Consider the following 16,561-nt stretch of genomic DNA (forward strand, 5'->3'; position numbering starts at 1 on the left):
TGCTACAGTGCATGTTTAATATTAAAAGCAATCCAATCTTAGAGTTTGAGCTGCAGCATTTTCCTTTAAGTCTAAATCTGTTTTACAGGTGATTAGTAAGTCAAGTACTGAAGTTCCAGAGTACAGGAATATTCTCCAGAATTGTTTGATGTTTTGTAAGAAAAAGATGTATTACAGGATGGTGGAGACTGAGCTTTGTAAAATTGTTTGAAGATTATTCTTTTGGGGAAACAATTTCTTGGATCTCAATACAGACATCATTTGAGTGCGTTCGTTCACATTTTTGCAGTACTAGCTAGCAATTACTTCATTACCTGATGTAATACTAAGAACTTCAATCGGTGGCACTGTCCTTTCTGCACATTGATCAGTTATGGCAAGCATGGAACATGTGTGCTGTACAGTATGTAACAACAGGCATTCTGATGTACTCAGGATCTAAGGTTCCAATGCCATCAATAGGAATACATTTCTTTTTCCCTTGGTCCTCATGTATTATCTCCCCAACATTTTAGCATGTCAGGACCTGTTAAAAATATTGATTGCTACTTCTTGCCATCCTTTCCTCTTCAAGCACATGGGGAATCAAATATTTCAGTTTTGTCTGTAGAGTTTACTAACTAATTCTGCTTTTCTCTGTTTTATCTCAATGTCTTCAGTGCTTAATCTAGTGTGAAAGTAGGACATTTTGGCCTTGTTGGTTGTTCTGAGTCCTACAAGAGTGACATCTTTTAGTTTCCCAATTTGACAGTTACCAAAGATTTTGTTTCTCACATGTTTTGCACAACACCTTGCCAGATAATGCTCTCCATGTCTGCACCTAAAATATGAATTGCATTTGTCACCATTCCCTTCTTTTATGCAGTTGAAGCGCCCTCTCTTTAGCTGTCCTCTTTCATGTTGTTCCATGTTGGACTTTGACTGGAAACAACGGTGAATTAATGGTCTTAAGCTACAGTAGATATTAAAGCACTTTTAAGTGAAGCCAATTATACCTCTAGGTCTTCTACCTTACCTAGACAAGCCTTCAGGTCATTAATTTAATTCTTTAGGTTACCTTTTTGGTTTTGAACTTTTGGGGATGTTTCCAGTTTTATTATCACTTTCCTAGCATGGCAGGATTAAGGGAACTGACCATCAACTGCCTCCTACAAACCAGGATGGGGCCAGGTTCCTTGTCAGCTCAATCAAGCAGCTCTTCAGCCTTAGCCTGTCTACAGAAAACAACCAGCTCCCTGTACCTGCTGTGGTGTCTCCGTGTTTTTTTAACTCACCTTATGCCACCTCTGTATGGTGCTCTGGATCAACCATGGCCTCTTCCCCCTCTTCTCTCTCCAAAAGTTCTTTTCAGCCATCTATCAAAATCTCTGCTTGCCTCAAGAATCTTGTAAAGAAGCTTCTGATTTCAAATATAATTTTTTCTAATTCAGGGTGCTTTATTGTAGGTTCTTCTTTAAAAGATACTCAGTGTATATGAACTGTATATGAGTGAATCTGTCACGATCGTAAACTCCTCCTCTTAAAGACACTCCAGCCCTTTCTTGTTTATCTTTGATTTTCTGCACCTGCCTTCGGTTCCAGCCCCCTTCCTACAAAAGGCAGATGCTCCTACCAATCTGGGCTCAGCTTTGGAACATGGATGCCCAGAAGCTCGCCTACCAGCGAGTCCAGGAGGAGCTCGATGGCATAGGCTTCCCAACGGCATCCTAACTATCTGGGTCCGGGGCTGGGAGCGTCTGGCCCCGTTACCCTTTTTTATTCCCCTGACCCTTTGCCCTTTTAACTTTGTCTTGTCTCCGTCATGGATGGATGACCCGGCTCTGGACATTTGCATTCCCATGGATTTTCTTACGGACTACCTTTGGACATGTTTGCCTTGGAACAAGCCCCCCCCCCCGAGCACCAGCGCACCGTGGACACCCCCCCCCCCCCCTGTTCTTCTTCCAGCCCCTATCCTAGTCTTTTTTCCCAGTGTTTGTCTCACTCCCCTCTGGATTCTGCTGTCTGCATAGGGTCCTGAAAAATGCTTCGTGACAGAATCAGTGTACACTAAAATTAAACAAGCCTTATTTCTCCTTTCAATAAAACCACTTTTTTATTTTTTTTACCGGCAAACCACTGTTACAATAATTGTATATACCTGTACAACTTGGTAATGTGATTTGTTACCAAGATCTGACTAAAGTTGCACCAGTGAAGCTCCTGTACTGTATCTAGTGCTGTGGCTGTAGTCATTGCTCTTGCTGGGTAGAGAAATCTCTGCTTGCCTCACCTCATCAACACCCCTCCCCCCCTTTCTGGTCAAGCATCCAAGCATCGTCCATGCCTACAGCCCCACTCTGTTTGCTGTGTTGTCTCTTCCTCCTTTCCCCAGTCTTCTTTTCTCTGTCCTACCAGGAGCCACCAGGGCACTGATGCCTGATCTGCCCCACATGTGACAGCTTATGGTATTAGCCCGCACTGGGTCTGGCCTCCTGGTTTTAACAGCTCCACCATCCCTGGCCCACTGTGGTGCTGGCTGCAATGGTAGGGTGAATCCACTCTTTCCACCCCACCTCATAACTGGCACCCATTTTACATGGGATTCTCCCCTCCCAACAGAACAGGTCATCTAGGCTCCAAGGTCTCAAGCATCCTCGAGTTTTGAAAGTCTACTTGGCACCAATGACTTCTATCCAAATCTGCTGACAAGAACACTCATTGTCAGTCCACTCCAGGCCCAGATTCCTTATTAATTACTTATTCCTTATTAATTCCCCTTTCAACATATCGGTACCTACAGTATCTGCCCGTAAGATAACTTGAAGTTTGAACTTCCACTGTTTCAGGTTTGCACCGCTATCCCCCTATATACTGAAGTATAAGCAGACCAGACAAGTCTACAGGTTTGTGTTTACCAAGAGCATTTTTTTTTAATTCAGCATGATGTGTCTTTATTCATTTCCTATACTCTATTGTAATTTTACTCTATTGGGTGCTCCATTGTATTATCCCCTCCTCTACACCTCTTTATCTATCCCCTTGCAGCAATCTCCCCAGCTCCATCCTTGCAATAGAGACATAGGTTGGAGGGGCATTGTGCAGCCTATAAAGTATATTCCCTTAGGTAGGCATTCTCCGAATAGGTGTGTTCTCATGAACATCTTGATGAATTTCTCCAAGCTTTGCTATGTTGAACCAGTCATCTGTTCCCATCTTCAATGTTTTCTTTTGAAAAAAAAACAATGTCCGATACATCAATGTCTTATTAGTAGGGATGCATTACAAAGTGCACCCTGTCAGTATGTAGTCCAATACACACTGTCAGAGACAGGGAAACAACAGTATTGCATCACATCAAGCATTCAAACTAAGAAGTCTTGTGGTGTGCTGCACTGCATATGTACCAGTGAACAATGCCAAACAACAATGCAGGACTGAAGAACACAGTACACATGAATTAAAGCATCCAAACTAGCCAAATTATATGCAGTATATTATGATTCAAGACCTGCTTCCAACAGTGGGTTCTCCGTCCTATAATGTTTTATATGAAGAACATATCCATTGCAATAGTTAAATTTTATTTGTTTTCATGAACATGAAATTGCATTGCCTTACAGAGAAGAATATTGTACTTGTACTGATTGGTCCCATGCTATAAAATGTCCCAGGGCTTTACTCAATTCTAAACCATTTAACCTCTTTGTAATGCTCATTAATTGCCTTTACGGTTTGCTGCATTAAAAGTCACAGAATATTTTAGCATTAAAAAAATGTATGTTTCATTAGGAGGAAAAAGTTCCTCAGTGCTGAACTGAAGCAGTGCTCAGTGACCTAATGGTTGTTCACATTAATGAATATGATCTCATATGAATGAATAGGACTGTCATAAGATCCCATGAGCAGCACTGGTGTACCACAGAAGAGCCACACAACATTTTGTATCTGTGTACCTTTAGGAAGGATACCTTCTGAAGGGACCACTTTTTAACAGTAAAAACACAGTAATGCACTGATGGATCTTTAATCATAGACAGCACAGGTTTTACTTCCTTAGAAATATGGAGACCAATAAAACAGACAAAATAATGATTTCTCATTAACAGAAAAAATGTTTCAAACAAGAAAAAGGAATTATTTAAAGACAGTTAATGATTCTTTTAATACACATTGGGAAAAAAAGCAATTGCATCAGCAAAATGCATCTTGAAATTATTGACTGTTTAAAATATGATTCCTTCCACTTAAATGAATGAAATAGGGCAACAGGCAGTAAATGTCAAAGGTCATTAATGTACAAAGGAAAGAAGGAGCATAACCTAAAACCTAATACAAAATCCAATTATAACCAACTCTATTACTGTAACTCAGTTCAAACACACAATTTGCATTGTGCTTTTGTGAAACAGAAAGATACCCCATCACCAGGAATGTACTAATTGGCTTATGAATGTTATGAATTTAATAAATCAATTAAAATACATTTTAAATAAATAAAGTTGATTAAATTAACATTTTTTCAGTGCTAAACCATATGGCACAAATTTAGTTCTTATATCAGCTGGGAATCAAAGTTGAAATGAAATTATTTTATATTTGTGCTCAAAATAGTCTCTTTATAAAGTTTTCTACAGGAAAAGAGGGAAACTGGTGATGAGATGCAACTTGTTCTAAGAAGCTTTTATCAGACATATTAAAAACCTCCCCAACTTGTTTTGCTGCTTTAAATAGCAAAATGAAATAATTTCTGCTGACTCATTCAGTAATTTATTAACAGTCTGAAGCATGACTGTAAAAATGATCTTCTAAATCATAAACTAACCCAATCAAATGGTACCCTAGACATTTTGGCAGAATTATGTTTTTTTCTTAAAGTTGTGTTTTCAAATCGGATTCCCCTCGGTCACTACAGCAATATAATTTAATGCACCATTTTGACAGCAGCTGTTATTTCCCTTCCTGGATCTAAACTGGGGATAGATTTATATGAATATTTTTCTGCCTGTTCTGTCTCGTACCCATTGTCTGCAGAGCTAAGCTCTGTCTCTTATGTGACCCTGTATAGGACTATAGTGAAATTCAAAATGGAAGACTAGAGGTTTTTTATTACTGGAGAAGTAAGATTGAGCTTAATGACTGTGTTAAGTTTATAAATTCAATATTTAAAATATACTGTATATACGAGTAGAACAACAACACAGAGGGTTTGAATATTCCATTCCACCCTTCTCTTTTTAAAACATTTATATGACATTGCATAGTTTTGAGTGGAATCTGAGCATGTAGAGATTTAGAAGAGGTTTATAGGTGTTCAGTGCTCACAATTGGTCAAGCACTGAATGACAAGGGAGACCAATGTACCATAACTCTATGTATGCACAAAGGGTTAAGTGGAGTTTGAGATACATAAAGTAAGAAAGAAACACTGATCAAATAACTTTCTTTTCAGATCTAGAATGTCTGTAATCCATTATTATAATAAAGTATCACTGAGATTTTCGAATTCAGGGACTGTTTCAAATTGGTAAAAGCTGATTCCTTTATAGGAAGATTTGTACATTTTTCCAAATTTACAAAGATCTTGCTATAACATGACTCATTTATAAATAAACAATCATATTATGAGGTGTTAGTGCGGCCAGCAGGGGGCGCTCACCCTGCGGTCCATGTGGGTCCTAATGCCCCAGTATAGTGATGGGGACACTATACTGTAAACAGGCACCGTCCTTTGGATGAGACATAAAACCGAGCTCCTGACTCTCTGTGGTCATTAAAAATCCCAGGGCGTTTCTCGAAAAGAGTAGGGGTGTAACCCCGGCGTCCTGGCCAAATTTCCCATTGGCCTTTACCAATCATGGCCTCCTAATAAACCCCATCTATGAATTGGCTTCATTACTCTGCTCTCCTCCCCACTGATAGCTGATGTGTGTTGAGCGTTCTGGCGCACTATGGCTGCCGTCGCATCATCCAGGTGGATGCTGCACATTGGTGATGGTGGAGGGAAGTCCCCATTACCTGTAAAGTGCTTTGACTGGAGTGACAAAGCATGTGATCAGCCAGGACATGGCTCTTTGACTCTACCAGACTCGCAACACACTATTTATTTTTCACTTTTACTTTTAACAGTGCACACTTGACCATTTCTGTTTTCTCACTCAGTCACACCAACCCCCAACCCCCAAATACTTCACTCACTATAATTGGTAAAACACAACCTTCATCTCACAGTGGCCAGCCAGTGTCTCACACACTCGTAGTGTAGCTGCTGATACTTGAGTTTCATGTCTGGCCAGCCTGTGTTTTGGACACCCTGAAGTAGACAAGCAACCCCTGCATCTACAGTCAAGAGAGATCCTTGCAGTGCCACCTTCCAGTGCTTCAGCATTAAGTTCCTCAATCCAGTGGGTGGCACTTACAGTCAAGTCACCCTGCACAATCACACATGATTGCATGGGTCTTTTCAAACTCACATAACCACCACACACAGTTTCACTGTCTAATATGTACTTACCCTGAACCATTCTGTACCCCTGCAATGGAGCCACTATTTGATTTGTTTTAGAAAACTAAGAAGTACCCTTGAGCAAATGGTGTGTTGGAGGCTTGATTAAGTTACCTCATATGAACTGCCAGCAGTGGAATAAAGTACTCTTTAGCAACGGGTCAAGGTTTTGTATACAATACACTAATATGTACTGGCAATTGTGGAACAAACATGCAGAATGATTTGTTAATTAGTGTGCATGACAGACCAATCGATTCAAAGATTCAAGTGTAATGGTCTGGGCAGGAGTATCCAGGTCACTATAGAACTTTATTCATAGCCCTTCATGGAAACCATAGTACAAAGCACTGCATTGATCAAGTTCTGAGATCATGCTGGCTATCCTACCTGTAGCCTCATCCTGACATTATTCCAGGACAGCACACATCCTTGTTCTGCTTGCATAACAATGTCTTTATGATGCCTTGAACATTTGTGAGATAAGCAGGAGAGATATGTGGTATTTTGTGTTTAAAGACAAGTGAATATTCACATAGTGTTCCAAGCTTTATAAGAAAAATGAGAAAGTCCAGCTTGCATTACGGCCAGTGGTGACCACACATACTACCAGTTTGTGAATTTCACACAAGATCGCCTGTTGATCAACTCTGCTGATAACTAATTTAACAAGCATGACACATTTACTTACCCAACCTACCTACAGCCACTAAGATTGTGCGTCAAAACTCATTAAATCCACTTAATATGGAATATAAAATTGGAATCATGTAACTAAAGGGAAATTTTGGTAGCTGAAAATAAAAATAAGTTTCTGAATGTCATTAACTATTATGAATTTAAACAATCTTTAACAAATCTGTCAGGTTTATTAACCTATTTCACACCCACATATGAGTTCAGGAAGAGTGTGCCCAGCAGGTGTTGTGTTTAGATTAGTGGGGGTATTCAAGTGAGCACAAGGAGTCTATTTCATAAAGACTGTAAACTGATAACTTTAGTAAATATGGATTTTTGGTTTCATGAAGCAAGATCAACTTCTTGTACTCAGTTATCTACAGTAGCTCTTAAACCCTGTACACTGAAAAGTTTCAAACTATTGCATCACCATTTATACTGAGAATGTGTCAGATATTAAACTGAGGAAGAGGGGCAGGTGATGGTAACTTCATGTATTGTATTGGTACTGCATAAAAATAGTACAACATCATTTTATATACAGGAAGTTGCTCATTCCAATCTTTTTAAATGTACCTCGCAAGAAGGGGTTGTAACTTTATATATCTTTGAATTGCATGTTTTAGATTAAAAAGAATACAATGAAGAACTCCTAGAATTTGTATTTCTATTTGCTACTTTCTATAGCACATTGGTTGTGCAATTAAAGGTGGTTTAATTCCTTTTTTAATTCTGAGATGGTGCTATTTAAAACAGAACAGGAAGCATTTCCTTCACAGGATGTACTGTAGTTTTAAAATTTAGGCCACATGATTCAAATGCTTGAAAAAAGAATACAATCCCCGACATGCCACACACGTGAATCACATGAAGTAAAATCCACAGATAACCAGACACTACTGTACAGTAAATAACTACAATATAATATAGTTTATATATAAATACAGCATACTGTATATACTTCTTGAGGAAGCTCAGGTCCTTCAACGTGTTTAATGAGTTGCTTCACATGTTCTATCAGTCTGTTGTAGCCATTTTCTACGCGGTGGTGTGCTGGGGCTCTGGGAGTAGAGCAGGGGATACTAACAGGTTGAACAAGTTTGCTTGAACAAAAAAGCAAGTTCTGTCATTGGGTCTGATCTATACCCTCTAGAGGTAGTGGCTGAGAGGAGAATGGTGTCCAAATTAATGACCATCATGGACAACATCTCCCATACCCTCTATGACATGCTTGTAGAAATGAAAAGCACATTCAGTTATACAACCATGGTGTAGCAGGGAGTGCTACAGAAGGCCATTCTTGCCTCCTGGCATAAGACTCATCCACTGTATGTCTGGGTAGGGGCAACATTGACCTGGTTTGGGACTAAACCTGAATCCTCTCTTTACAACTGGTGTGAGATATACAGTATGGAAGTGGATTTGCAATCTATCTACTGTATAATTGTGTAATATATATCTATACTAGTGCAATATACCTGTGGACTGTGCAATACATCTTTTTTGTGCACTATACATTCTGTTCAGTTTTGTTTATCCTGTATTATTATGTAGTATTGTGCTGTGTTGATTGTGCCTGGCTGCTGTTGCACTGCAACTTCCCTCATGGGATTAATAAAGTATCTACAATAAATATGGAATATTGTTTGGTTTTAAAGCCATTACAGTACAGTATGTTTAAACTATATTGTTTATAATCAAAATCTAAAATTAAATGATTTATTTCCTATTTACTTGTTACTTAAATTACCATTTAGACAAAATACAGATTATTTGAATGCCTATGTAAAGGTGAGAAAAACATATCACGTTCACAACTAAACTATAATAGTCAACTGTTTTTATATGTCCGGCTGAGTAATTTTGCTTTGTGAAACAGCCCTACTTTTATTTTTAATATTAATTTAATGTTTAACATACTGTGTTATATAATGTTATTAATGTCAAAATGGTATACAAATTAAATTTATTACTGAGGTAAGATTATACTCAAGGAGCTTGGCAGTGACTAGGAATCGAGCCCAGGCATTTCGCATGGCAGACCACAATTCCACTGTTAGACATGTGGCTTGCTAAGGATTCACTATGCCACCTAGCAGTTTTACAGAGTAGTGCAGTCCTTCATCAGATTATTTGAAAAAATAAAAAGGCGTTGGGAGGTATCTTTCAAAGTACCACAACATGTTTCTTGTATTTCTTCTTGTGGCTGTATTTCATTTTTGAATAATAAAATGTTAGTGCACTTCTTCTAGAATTATGTTTTCTAATGAACCTTATGCATTAATTGTAATTACAAGTAATACATTTCTATTAATGATCACTATAAAAATTCACTTATGCCACATTTTCAAATATGATTTGGTGCAACTGATGCAGTTTAAGACAAACCTCTTGACCTAATTATCCTGGGAATTTTAACCTGTAATTAATAAATTCTTAAGGATTTATGGTACATTGGATTCATCTACAAAATTAAATACTTACGGGGAAAATAAAAAGAAAGGTCTTCCTGTTCAGAATGTTTGAATCTTCTGTATGCTTCTATTTACATCTCCATAAAAATAAATCTTCTGCACTCAGCATTATCTTCTGCATCTTTATTACTTCAAGATTTTGTAAAGTTATTTTTTTCAAAAATAAAATAGCAATAAAGTAATTTATAAAGGCTAATGCTAGAATGAACATAAAGGATTTCACTCAAAACAAACAACTGTTAAACTGCATGTATGTTAAGATTTCATCAACTAGAAAGAAGCAAAAATTAAGATAAGACCACAATAAATATTTTGATCTAAGGAAAAGAGTAAAAATGGCAGAAATTTTAAAAACAGGAAAACAGGCCACAGATACAGCTTAAATTTTCATGACACACCTTACACCACACAATTCAACATCAATAGTGTTGACATCAAGGTTTTGATATTAGTCACAAAGGAACAAGAAAAGATATAGGAATACCTGATTAATTTGAATACTGAAAAAAAATACTGATATGTAAAGTTATGGTACCAAAAACATAGGCACTTGGGTTAAAATTCAAACTCAGACAATATAATCAACATTTGTATTATAGCCTTATATACTGTAGCTTATATAGCCTTATATGGAGGGAGACATGGGACACAATCAATGAGGAAAAGACAATCTACTATATATTGAAAGAAAGATTTAAAAAATATTATGATTTCTATTTTAAAATGTTTAAAAATTGTAAACTGTATTTAGACAGGAAACTATATTTATTGCACAGTTTTGTCCTCACTAAGAAAAGCAAATAGTTCTAAACAATCAACCTAAACCCATAAAACTGAAATTTAGCAGAGTCTAGGGTACACAGATGCATGGGGAGGGTTCTTCTCATTTAAACTTCAAATGCTGAAGTGTTGTTAAATAGACAACAGGTCATATCTCCTCATCAAACAAATCAAACAACAAGGTACAGTAACATTAAAACCATTGCAGTTAATTGTTCAAGTTATATTATGTGAACAAATGAAACAAGTAATGATTTAGAACACTACATTTTTTGGAGGCTACGCTACTTGTTCAAAAAAGCATGTCAATACAAAAATTATGAAAACATTAGTCCTAAACTTTAATAATGTTTAACATCTTAAGCTTAATTTTGTAAGGTTTTTGTAGAATTTTACACAAGGTACAAAAAGTAAACAGTTTGACTTCCTAGGAGGTGGCACAGTTTTTGGTTTCAATTCCAGAACTTCACTGCTATTTGCGTGGAGTTTGTACAGTATGTGAGTTTCCTCTGGGATCTCCAATTTTCTCCCCCAGTCCAATGACATGGTGGTCAGTTAATAGGCTTCTGGGACAATTTGCCCTGGTGTGAATGTATGTATGTTTTTGCCTGTGTGTGCCTTAAGATGGACAGGCTACATAGGCCATCACTTTACAACTAGATTTTATTCCAAACAACAATGAGATTAAACAAACTAAGACCTGTGACTGTGCTATACTGATGATACCTGATCTGTCACACATTCAAACCCTTTGGTTTCAGTTATAGTGATCGGTATATTAAAGTACTGTGCTAACAGTATCAAAATCCTTGGTTATCTGTGTGCTGGGGAGAGACTTCAAGTATTCCAGGTGCCGCCGAGCATCTTCCTGGTTGTGCCTCACATAGTAAACCACATAGCTGATGACCATGGCAAACCAGCCAAACATAGTGATGAACATAGCCACATCAGTAGTCTTGTGGTGAAAGTTGCAGAAGTTGATGCCAGAGTCAAGTACCTGGATCACGGGCTTTCCAGTGTGCTCCTCCTGCACGGAGGTGTGACAGCTGATCTCATTGACCGTCTCAGGGTCCAATTTGAGCTCCCTAAGCACCTCCTGCAGTGTGCACTCACAGTGCCAGGGATTGTTGGAGAGGCGGATTTTGGCCTTGAGCTTGGAGAAGGCCTCCTTGGGGACACTGCGGATGTGGTTGCTGGAGAGGTCCAGCAACCGAAGGCCCTCTGCCACCCCGTGGAAAGCCCCTGCCTCAATTACCTCAATGGCGTTCTTCGACAGGTCTAGCTCCTGCAGTCGGTAGAGGTCCTTGAAGGCTTGGTTAGGGATTCTAGTGATGCGGTTGGAGTCCAGCAGCAAAGACACAGTGTCTTCTGGCAAATCGGACGGGATTTTGTCCAGGTTGCGTGAGGTGCAGTGCACAGCCATCACGCCATTTTTTTCCGTGCAGAGGCAACCTCTGGGGCAAGCGAATGTAAGGGCAGTGTGCATGAGCACTATGTACAGGCCCCTAAGGAGCATTGTGGAAGCTGCCCCAAAAATATTCCTGTGCATAACAGATACACCCGTGTCCAGTCCAACTCCTGTGCTTCCACTAGGGTTTTACTGCTGTCATTTTCAACTTTTGTCAATGAGAAGTCATTCTGAATGAAACTGAATTTAAAATGGAAGGTATATGTAAGACAGCAATGTAGGCACACCAGAATACTACCAAAATTGTTTTGGTTCTTTTCTGTGAATTAAGCCACTTGCTCAACAACCTTTTCAGTATCCATCTCAGCCTGTTTTTCCTCAGATATATTTGAATGGGCACACCTGCAGGTATAAAACAAAGAGAACATCACTTCAGCTATGGCAGTGAAAAATGACTTACCTCTTTAACATTATGCTTTCCATTTGCATTCTAATCCTTAAATGAGCTTAGATTCAACACTGCCAAATGGAGATGCTTTAAAGTAAGTAGACAACTCAGTTCTTTAAGGTTCTTTCTTGCAAAAAAGTGAAAACAAAATAAACTGGTCTAGAATTTGATAAATTAATGAGGCTCGTATTTAAATTGTGAATTGTGTTATACTTATTTTGAGATTTCAATTGGCGTGGAAGAGTACAGTCCACAGTAAAAACGATTTCAGTAAAATCTTTTAAAATTATGGTACGATTTTTATTTTGTTGAGTTGCATGAGTATCATTTAATTAAGAGAGATGTTTTCTAAACACTTTAAGTGTCAGGTGAAGGTGCAGATTGGCTGCGATTTATGACATACAGCTCAACATCTTAACAAAGGCTTTCAAAAATTTCATTTAATCACAAAGTGAGTGGAAATCTTGTTGAATGTTCAATTTGGAAATTCATATTCGATTTTAGCAGAAAAAATAAAAATATACAGTATAAATAAATACAGGAAAAATAAAAATACAGTATATCATATATAAAGAGCATAAAGAAAATGTGACAGTGAAACACAATTGAATATTGTCACAAAAAAAATTGTGTTTTAAACATTAACAATAGAAGTTAAACTTTCCATCATGTTTGGTGATCATGAAAGGAAAGGGACCAAAACTGTAAAGGAGCAGGTGTACCTTACTATATGCAATGAACTTTTTCATAGTATTGTGGTGTTATTTTCAGAAGCCCAGATTTTAGCACAATCAAAATTAATGTACATAAAAATTGAATCTGTATATAAAAAATGTATATAAATTATTGTAAATTATATTTGGATTGTAGCTCCCTCCTGTGGACTGCCATGATCCCACTACTATCCTAACATTACCTAGTTGTATGTAGATTAATTTTATTTCAGAAAAGCTTTAAAATGACTAACTGTATCTACTACAGCCACCAGTTTTAATTATGTAGCAGAATTTTTTTAGGCATAATAAATGTCACTCCAGAAATGTAACATTTCTGGTTTGCTGTCATAACACCACCGAATGTGTTCAGTGTCTGGCATTCACAGAAAACAGGTGCATATGTTGGATGGATGGATATCAAAAGTATCAAACAATAAAATGCTGAGTGCTAAAAGCTTTTAGAAGATTCCATGGACATCTGTGGTGCTGAAAAAGAAGAGAAGTGTGGTGGGGGGGCTGAGTATCCTACAGATAGTGCTGTTCTTTGGTGAACCGTCCCAATTTAGACTGCTCCCAGCCTTGCAACAATTTGTCATCTCAGTGCAGGAAACGTTACCACACATGATTTTTTATATTCGATCTAGACTCCTTAGACAATTACTAGTATTACCCAATTCGATAAACCACACTTAAAAAATATTAACTTTGTGTAAATAAAATTAATTTACAGGAAATCTAATCCTCTTATTTTTTACGTTTCATTGAATACGTATTTTACCGTAATACTGCACACATCGCACCAGGTACAAGAACAATATTTAAAAAAAAATAAGATTTTTTAAAGCAAATGAAATCATAACAATCATAAAGTATGCTAGGCTTCCATAATAGTATATTCTAGAGCTAATATCACGATTCATCTGCTGGTGATAAAACAATGGATTTAACGAAGAACAAATCAAATATGCAAAAGGCACTGTATTTGAGAAGATTTTAGCAGAAGAATTTTAAAATTATTCTTAAAAATGTATATTTATTCCCTAAATTAAGAAGCTTAAAGTTGAAAAACAAACACACTAAGAGGGGAAAAACAAACCTCAAACGTTTCCCAAGCAATGCAAGTACAGTTGTGTAATTTAAACAACCAAAATTACACACGCAGAACTGTTTCGGTTCTTGCTACTGTACCTGATGTTGGGTTTAGGCTACTCCTTTTGTTTCCCCTAAATTAAACTCAGGGATGAACAACCCCCGTCCCACAGTTTCTTTTTTTCCATTTCGTCTCTTATAATAATTGTTTAATAGAACTCAAGAGTTTAACTTTTTATAGCCCGTATTAGCTGCTAAATGAATGTATCGTACTTGTCAAATCCGCAGTACTCCGCCCTTGAGGACAGGAGTTCCATGTCTCTTATATATATATAAAAAAAAACAGACTTGATGGGGCTTAACATACGTTTGAAAATAAGAAACAGGTTATTTTGTTATTAAGGATTATAAACTTGTTTATGTTTATTAATATAGGACTTCGCTTAAATTAAAGTTCCAAAACACTGGAATCTATATTACACTCTAGCAATATGGTCCCGCAATCGACCACAGTTGTGACCAAGAGTGATGCAAATGAACTTTAAATAATATATTTCTGACAAAATAAATAAATTTAAAAACAATCGTTTTGCTTACCCCGATGTCATCCTATCACTGAATCTTAAATTTTAATTTCTTAGGTGCTGTACTTAGTCTGACTGGGTCTTTGTGATTTTGTCAACTTTTTACATTAATTCAAATATTTACAGAATTTCAAACTGCATCGCCGACGTTTATTTCCATGTTATAATATGTTCTATTCGGTTATTTAATTAATCCTTAAGCGGGAATTTAGGTGAGGAAATAAGTAAGGTTAGCCAAGCTCATATTTACTGACACCGTTTAGAGAATTAAAAGAGATTATTTCTAAAATGCAAATAAGAAAACACCTTTAGAATTATATTTTGCTTACCGTAATGAAAACACCCATCGAAGAAGATCCACTTGTTCTTTTCTCACTTGTTGCTACTGAGATGGATACCTGTGATTTCCTTCTCTCGGTAGCGGAGAGCTGAATTCGAGGAATCCAACCTCTGTGGACTTCGTGCTGATTGGGCTGCTGCACGATCAAGTATCAATCCCTGCCAGCGCAGTGAGTCTCCTTTCAGAGAAACTGTTTTTCAAATGGTGATGAGCAGGACAGTATCTGAAACGCCACACACACACTCATACGCACCCTCAGCCGTCACCATCACACACGCGATATGCAGTAGGTTGAGTTCATAGGCGCATTTAGTATTTTAGTTCAACACACGAGAGAAATAATAATAAAAAAAACTAATATAAGTGAATAAATCTTTTGAAATACAAAAAAAAAAGTGTATTGGTAAGTAAATTAGACCGGAAAAAACAGAGAATCAAATACCAATCCTGTAGTTTTCAATAGAAACAATCACATATACAAGTACAAGGGAAAATCTTAAAATATTACATTAATCACAAACCCCCACCCCCAAATAAAAGCTTGCTAAATATTCAGAGCAATAATTAAACTGGTAGATAATCTATTTCTGACTTTAAAAGATTCTCATCTGTGCCAGCTTACTTTGGTTTACTTGTTTCCTTTTTATTTTAAGTCTGTAGCTCCCCCTAGAAGTGTCATATTCAAGTAACAAGTTGGATATCTTATTTACAGACTAAACTACCTAATTTCTCTATACTGTACGTATTATCAAAATACTGAATGATGTATCGATACAGTATCACTTCAGTAAAGTAAACACATTTTGTATAATATTTAATTAGTATCGTGCTGGTTGCTGCATTATATCTTGGGTTCCAATTATGTTTGAATGTTCAGAATACAATTTTTGGTTACCTTTTATCTGCATTTTATTTATATAGGGTTAAGCCAGTATTACATCATGTAAAGCAAGTCAAAATGAAAGCAGCATTTGAACCAAAATACATTAATTGTAACATGTAGTGACAAGACCTGTTATTTCACTTAGAATTAAGGCAAGAGATATAAGAGCATACGGACACTTACCACTAGATTCTTCAATAGCTTCTATCCACAAGCAGTGCGATTGGCGAACACATTTAGCCATGCCCCACGGACCATACCTACACCATCTACCTCAGTATGATTTCTTATTTATTGCACATCTCCGGTCATTGTTTACACGTCTGAATTGTTTACATTCAAACTGTTTACTTGTTTACTTGTACATTGTCTACTGTTTGTTTGTATATTGTCTTGATGCACTGTCTGCACTTTGTGTTTTTACACTTGTTTTAACAATCGAGAGACTTTCTGGAAGTAAGAATTCCATTGTACCAGTACATGTACCGGTTACATATGGCAATAAAGTTCAAGTGTTATTAAAGATTTCTAATAATCTTTGTGTGCCTTGACCAGGCAGCTGGTGCTTCTCTCAGAGGAATGTGGCTAAAGAGGCCCCTCTGATAAGACATCATAAAGCTGTATCAATGCTATCCATTTAGTGATAGCACAGATGGGCTCCAGCAAACCTCTAGGCT

The 16,561-nt window shown here is 37.2% G+C and overlaps 1 protein-coding gene across 1 annotated transcript; it reads right to left on the reverse strand.

Annotated features, from left to right (window-relative positions):
* Positions 1-9,764: 9,764 nt before the first annotated feature.
* On the reverse strand, positions 9,765-15,221 carry lrrc3 (leucine rich repeat containing 3). The gene is made up of 2 exons (XM_088607344.1): positions 14,991-15,221; positions 9,765-12,226 (listed from the first exon to the last, which is right to left on the reverse strand). The coding sequence occupies exon 2, from the start codon at positions 11,963-11,965 to the stop codon at positions 11,195-11,197; it is 771 nt and encodes a 256-aa protein (XP_088463470.1). The 5' UTR covers positions 11,966-12,226; positions 14,991-15,221; the 3' UTR covers positions 9,765-11,194.
* Between the last annotated feature and the right edge of the window lie 1,340 nt (positions 15,222-16,561).

This window comes from Lepisosteus platostomus, chromosome 14, assembly GCF_059453375.1.
Source record: "Lepisosteus platostomus isolate fLepPlt1 chromosome 14, fLepPlt1.hap1, whole genome shotgun sequence".
NCBI classification, from domain to species: Eukaryota; Metazoa; Chordata; class Actinopteri; order Semionotiformes; family Lepisosteidae; genus Lepisosteus; species Lepisosteus platostomus.

Excerpts from the sequence above, each read along its gene's own strand:
- lrrc3 (XM_088607344.1), bottom strand. The coding sequence starts at position 11,965 with ATGCACAGGAATATTTTTGGGGCAGCTTCCACAATGCTCCTTAGGGGC.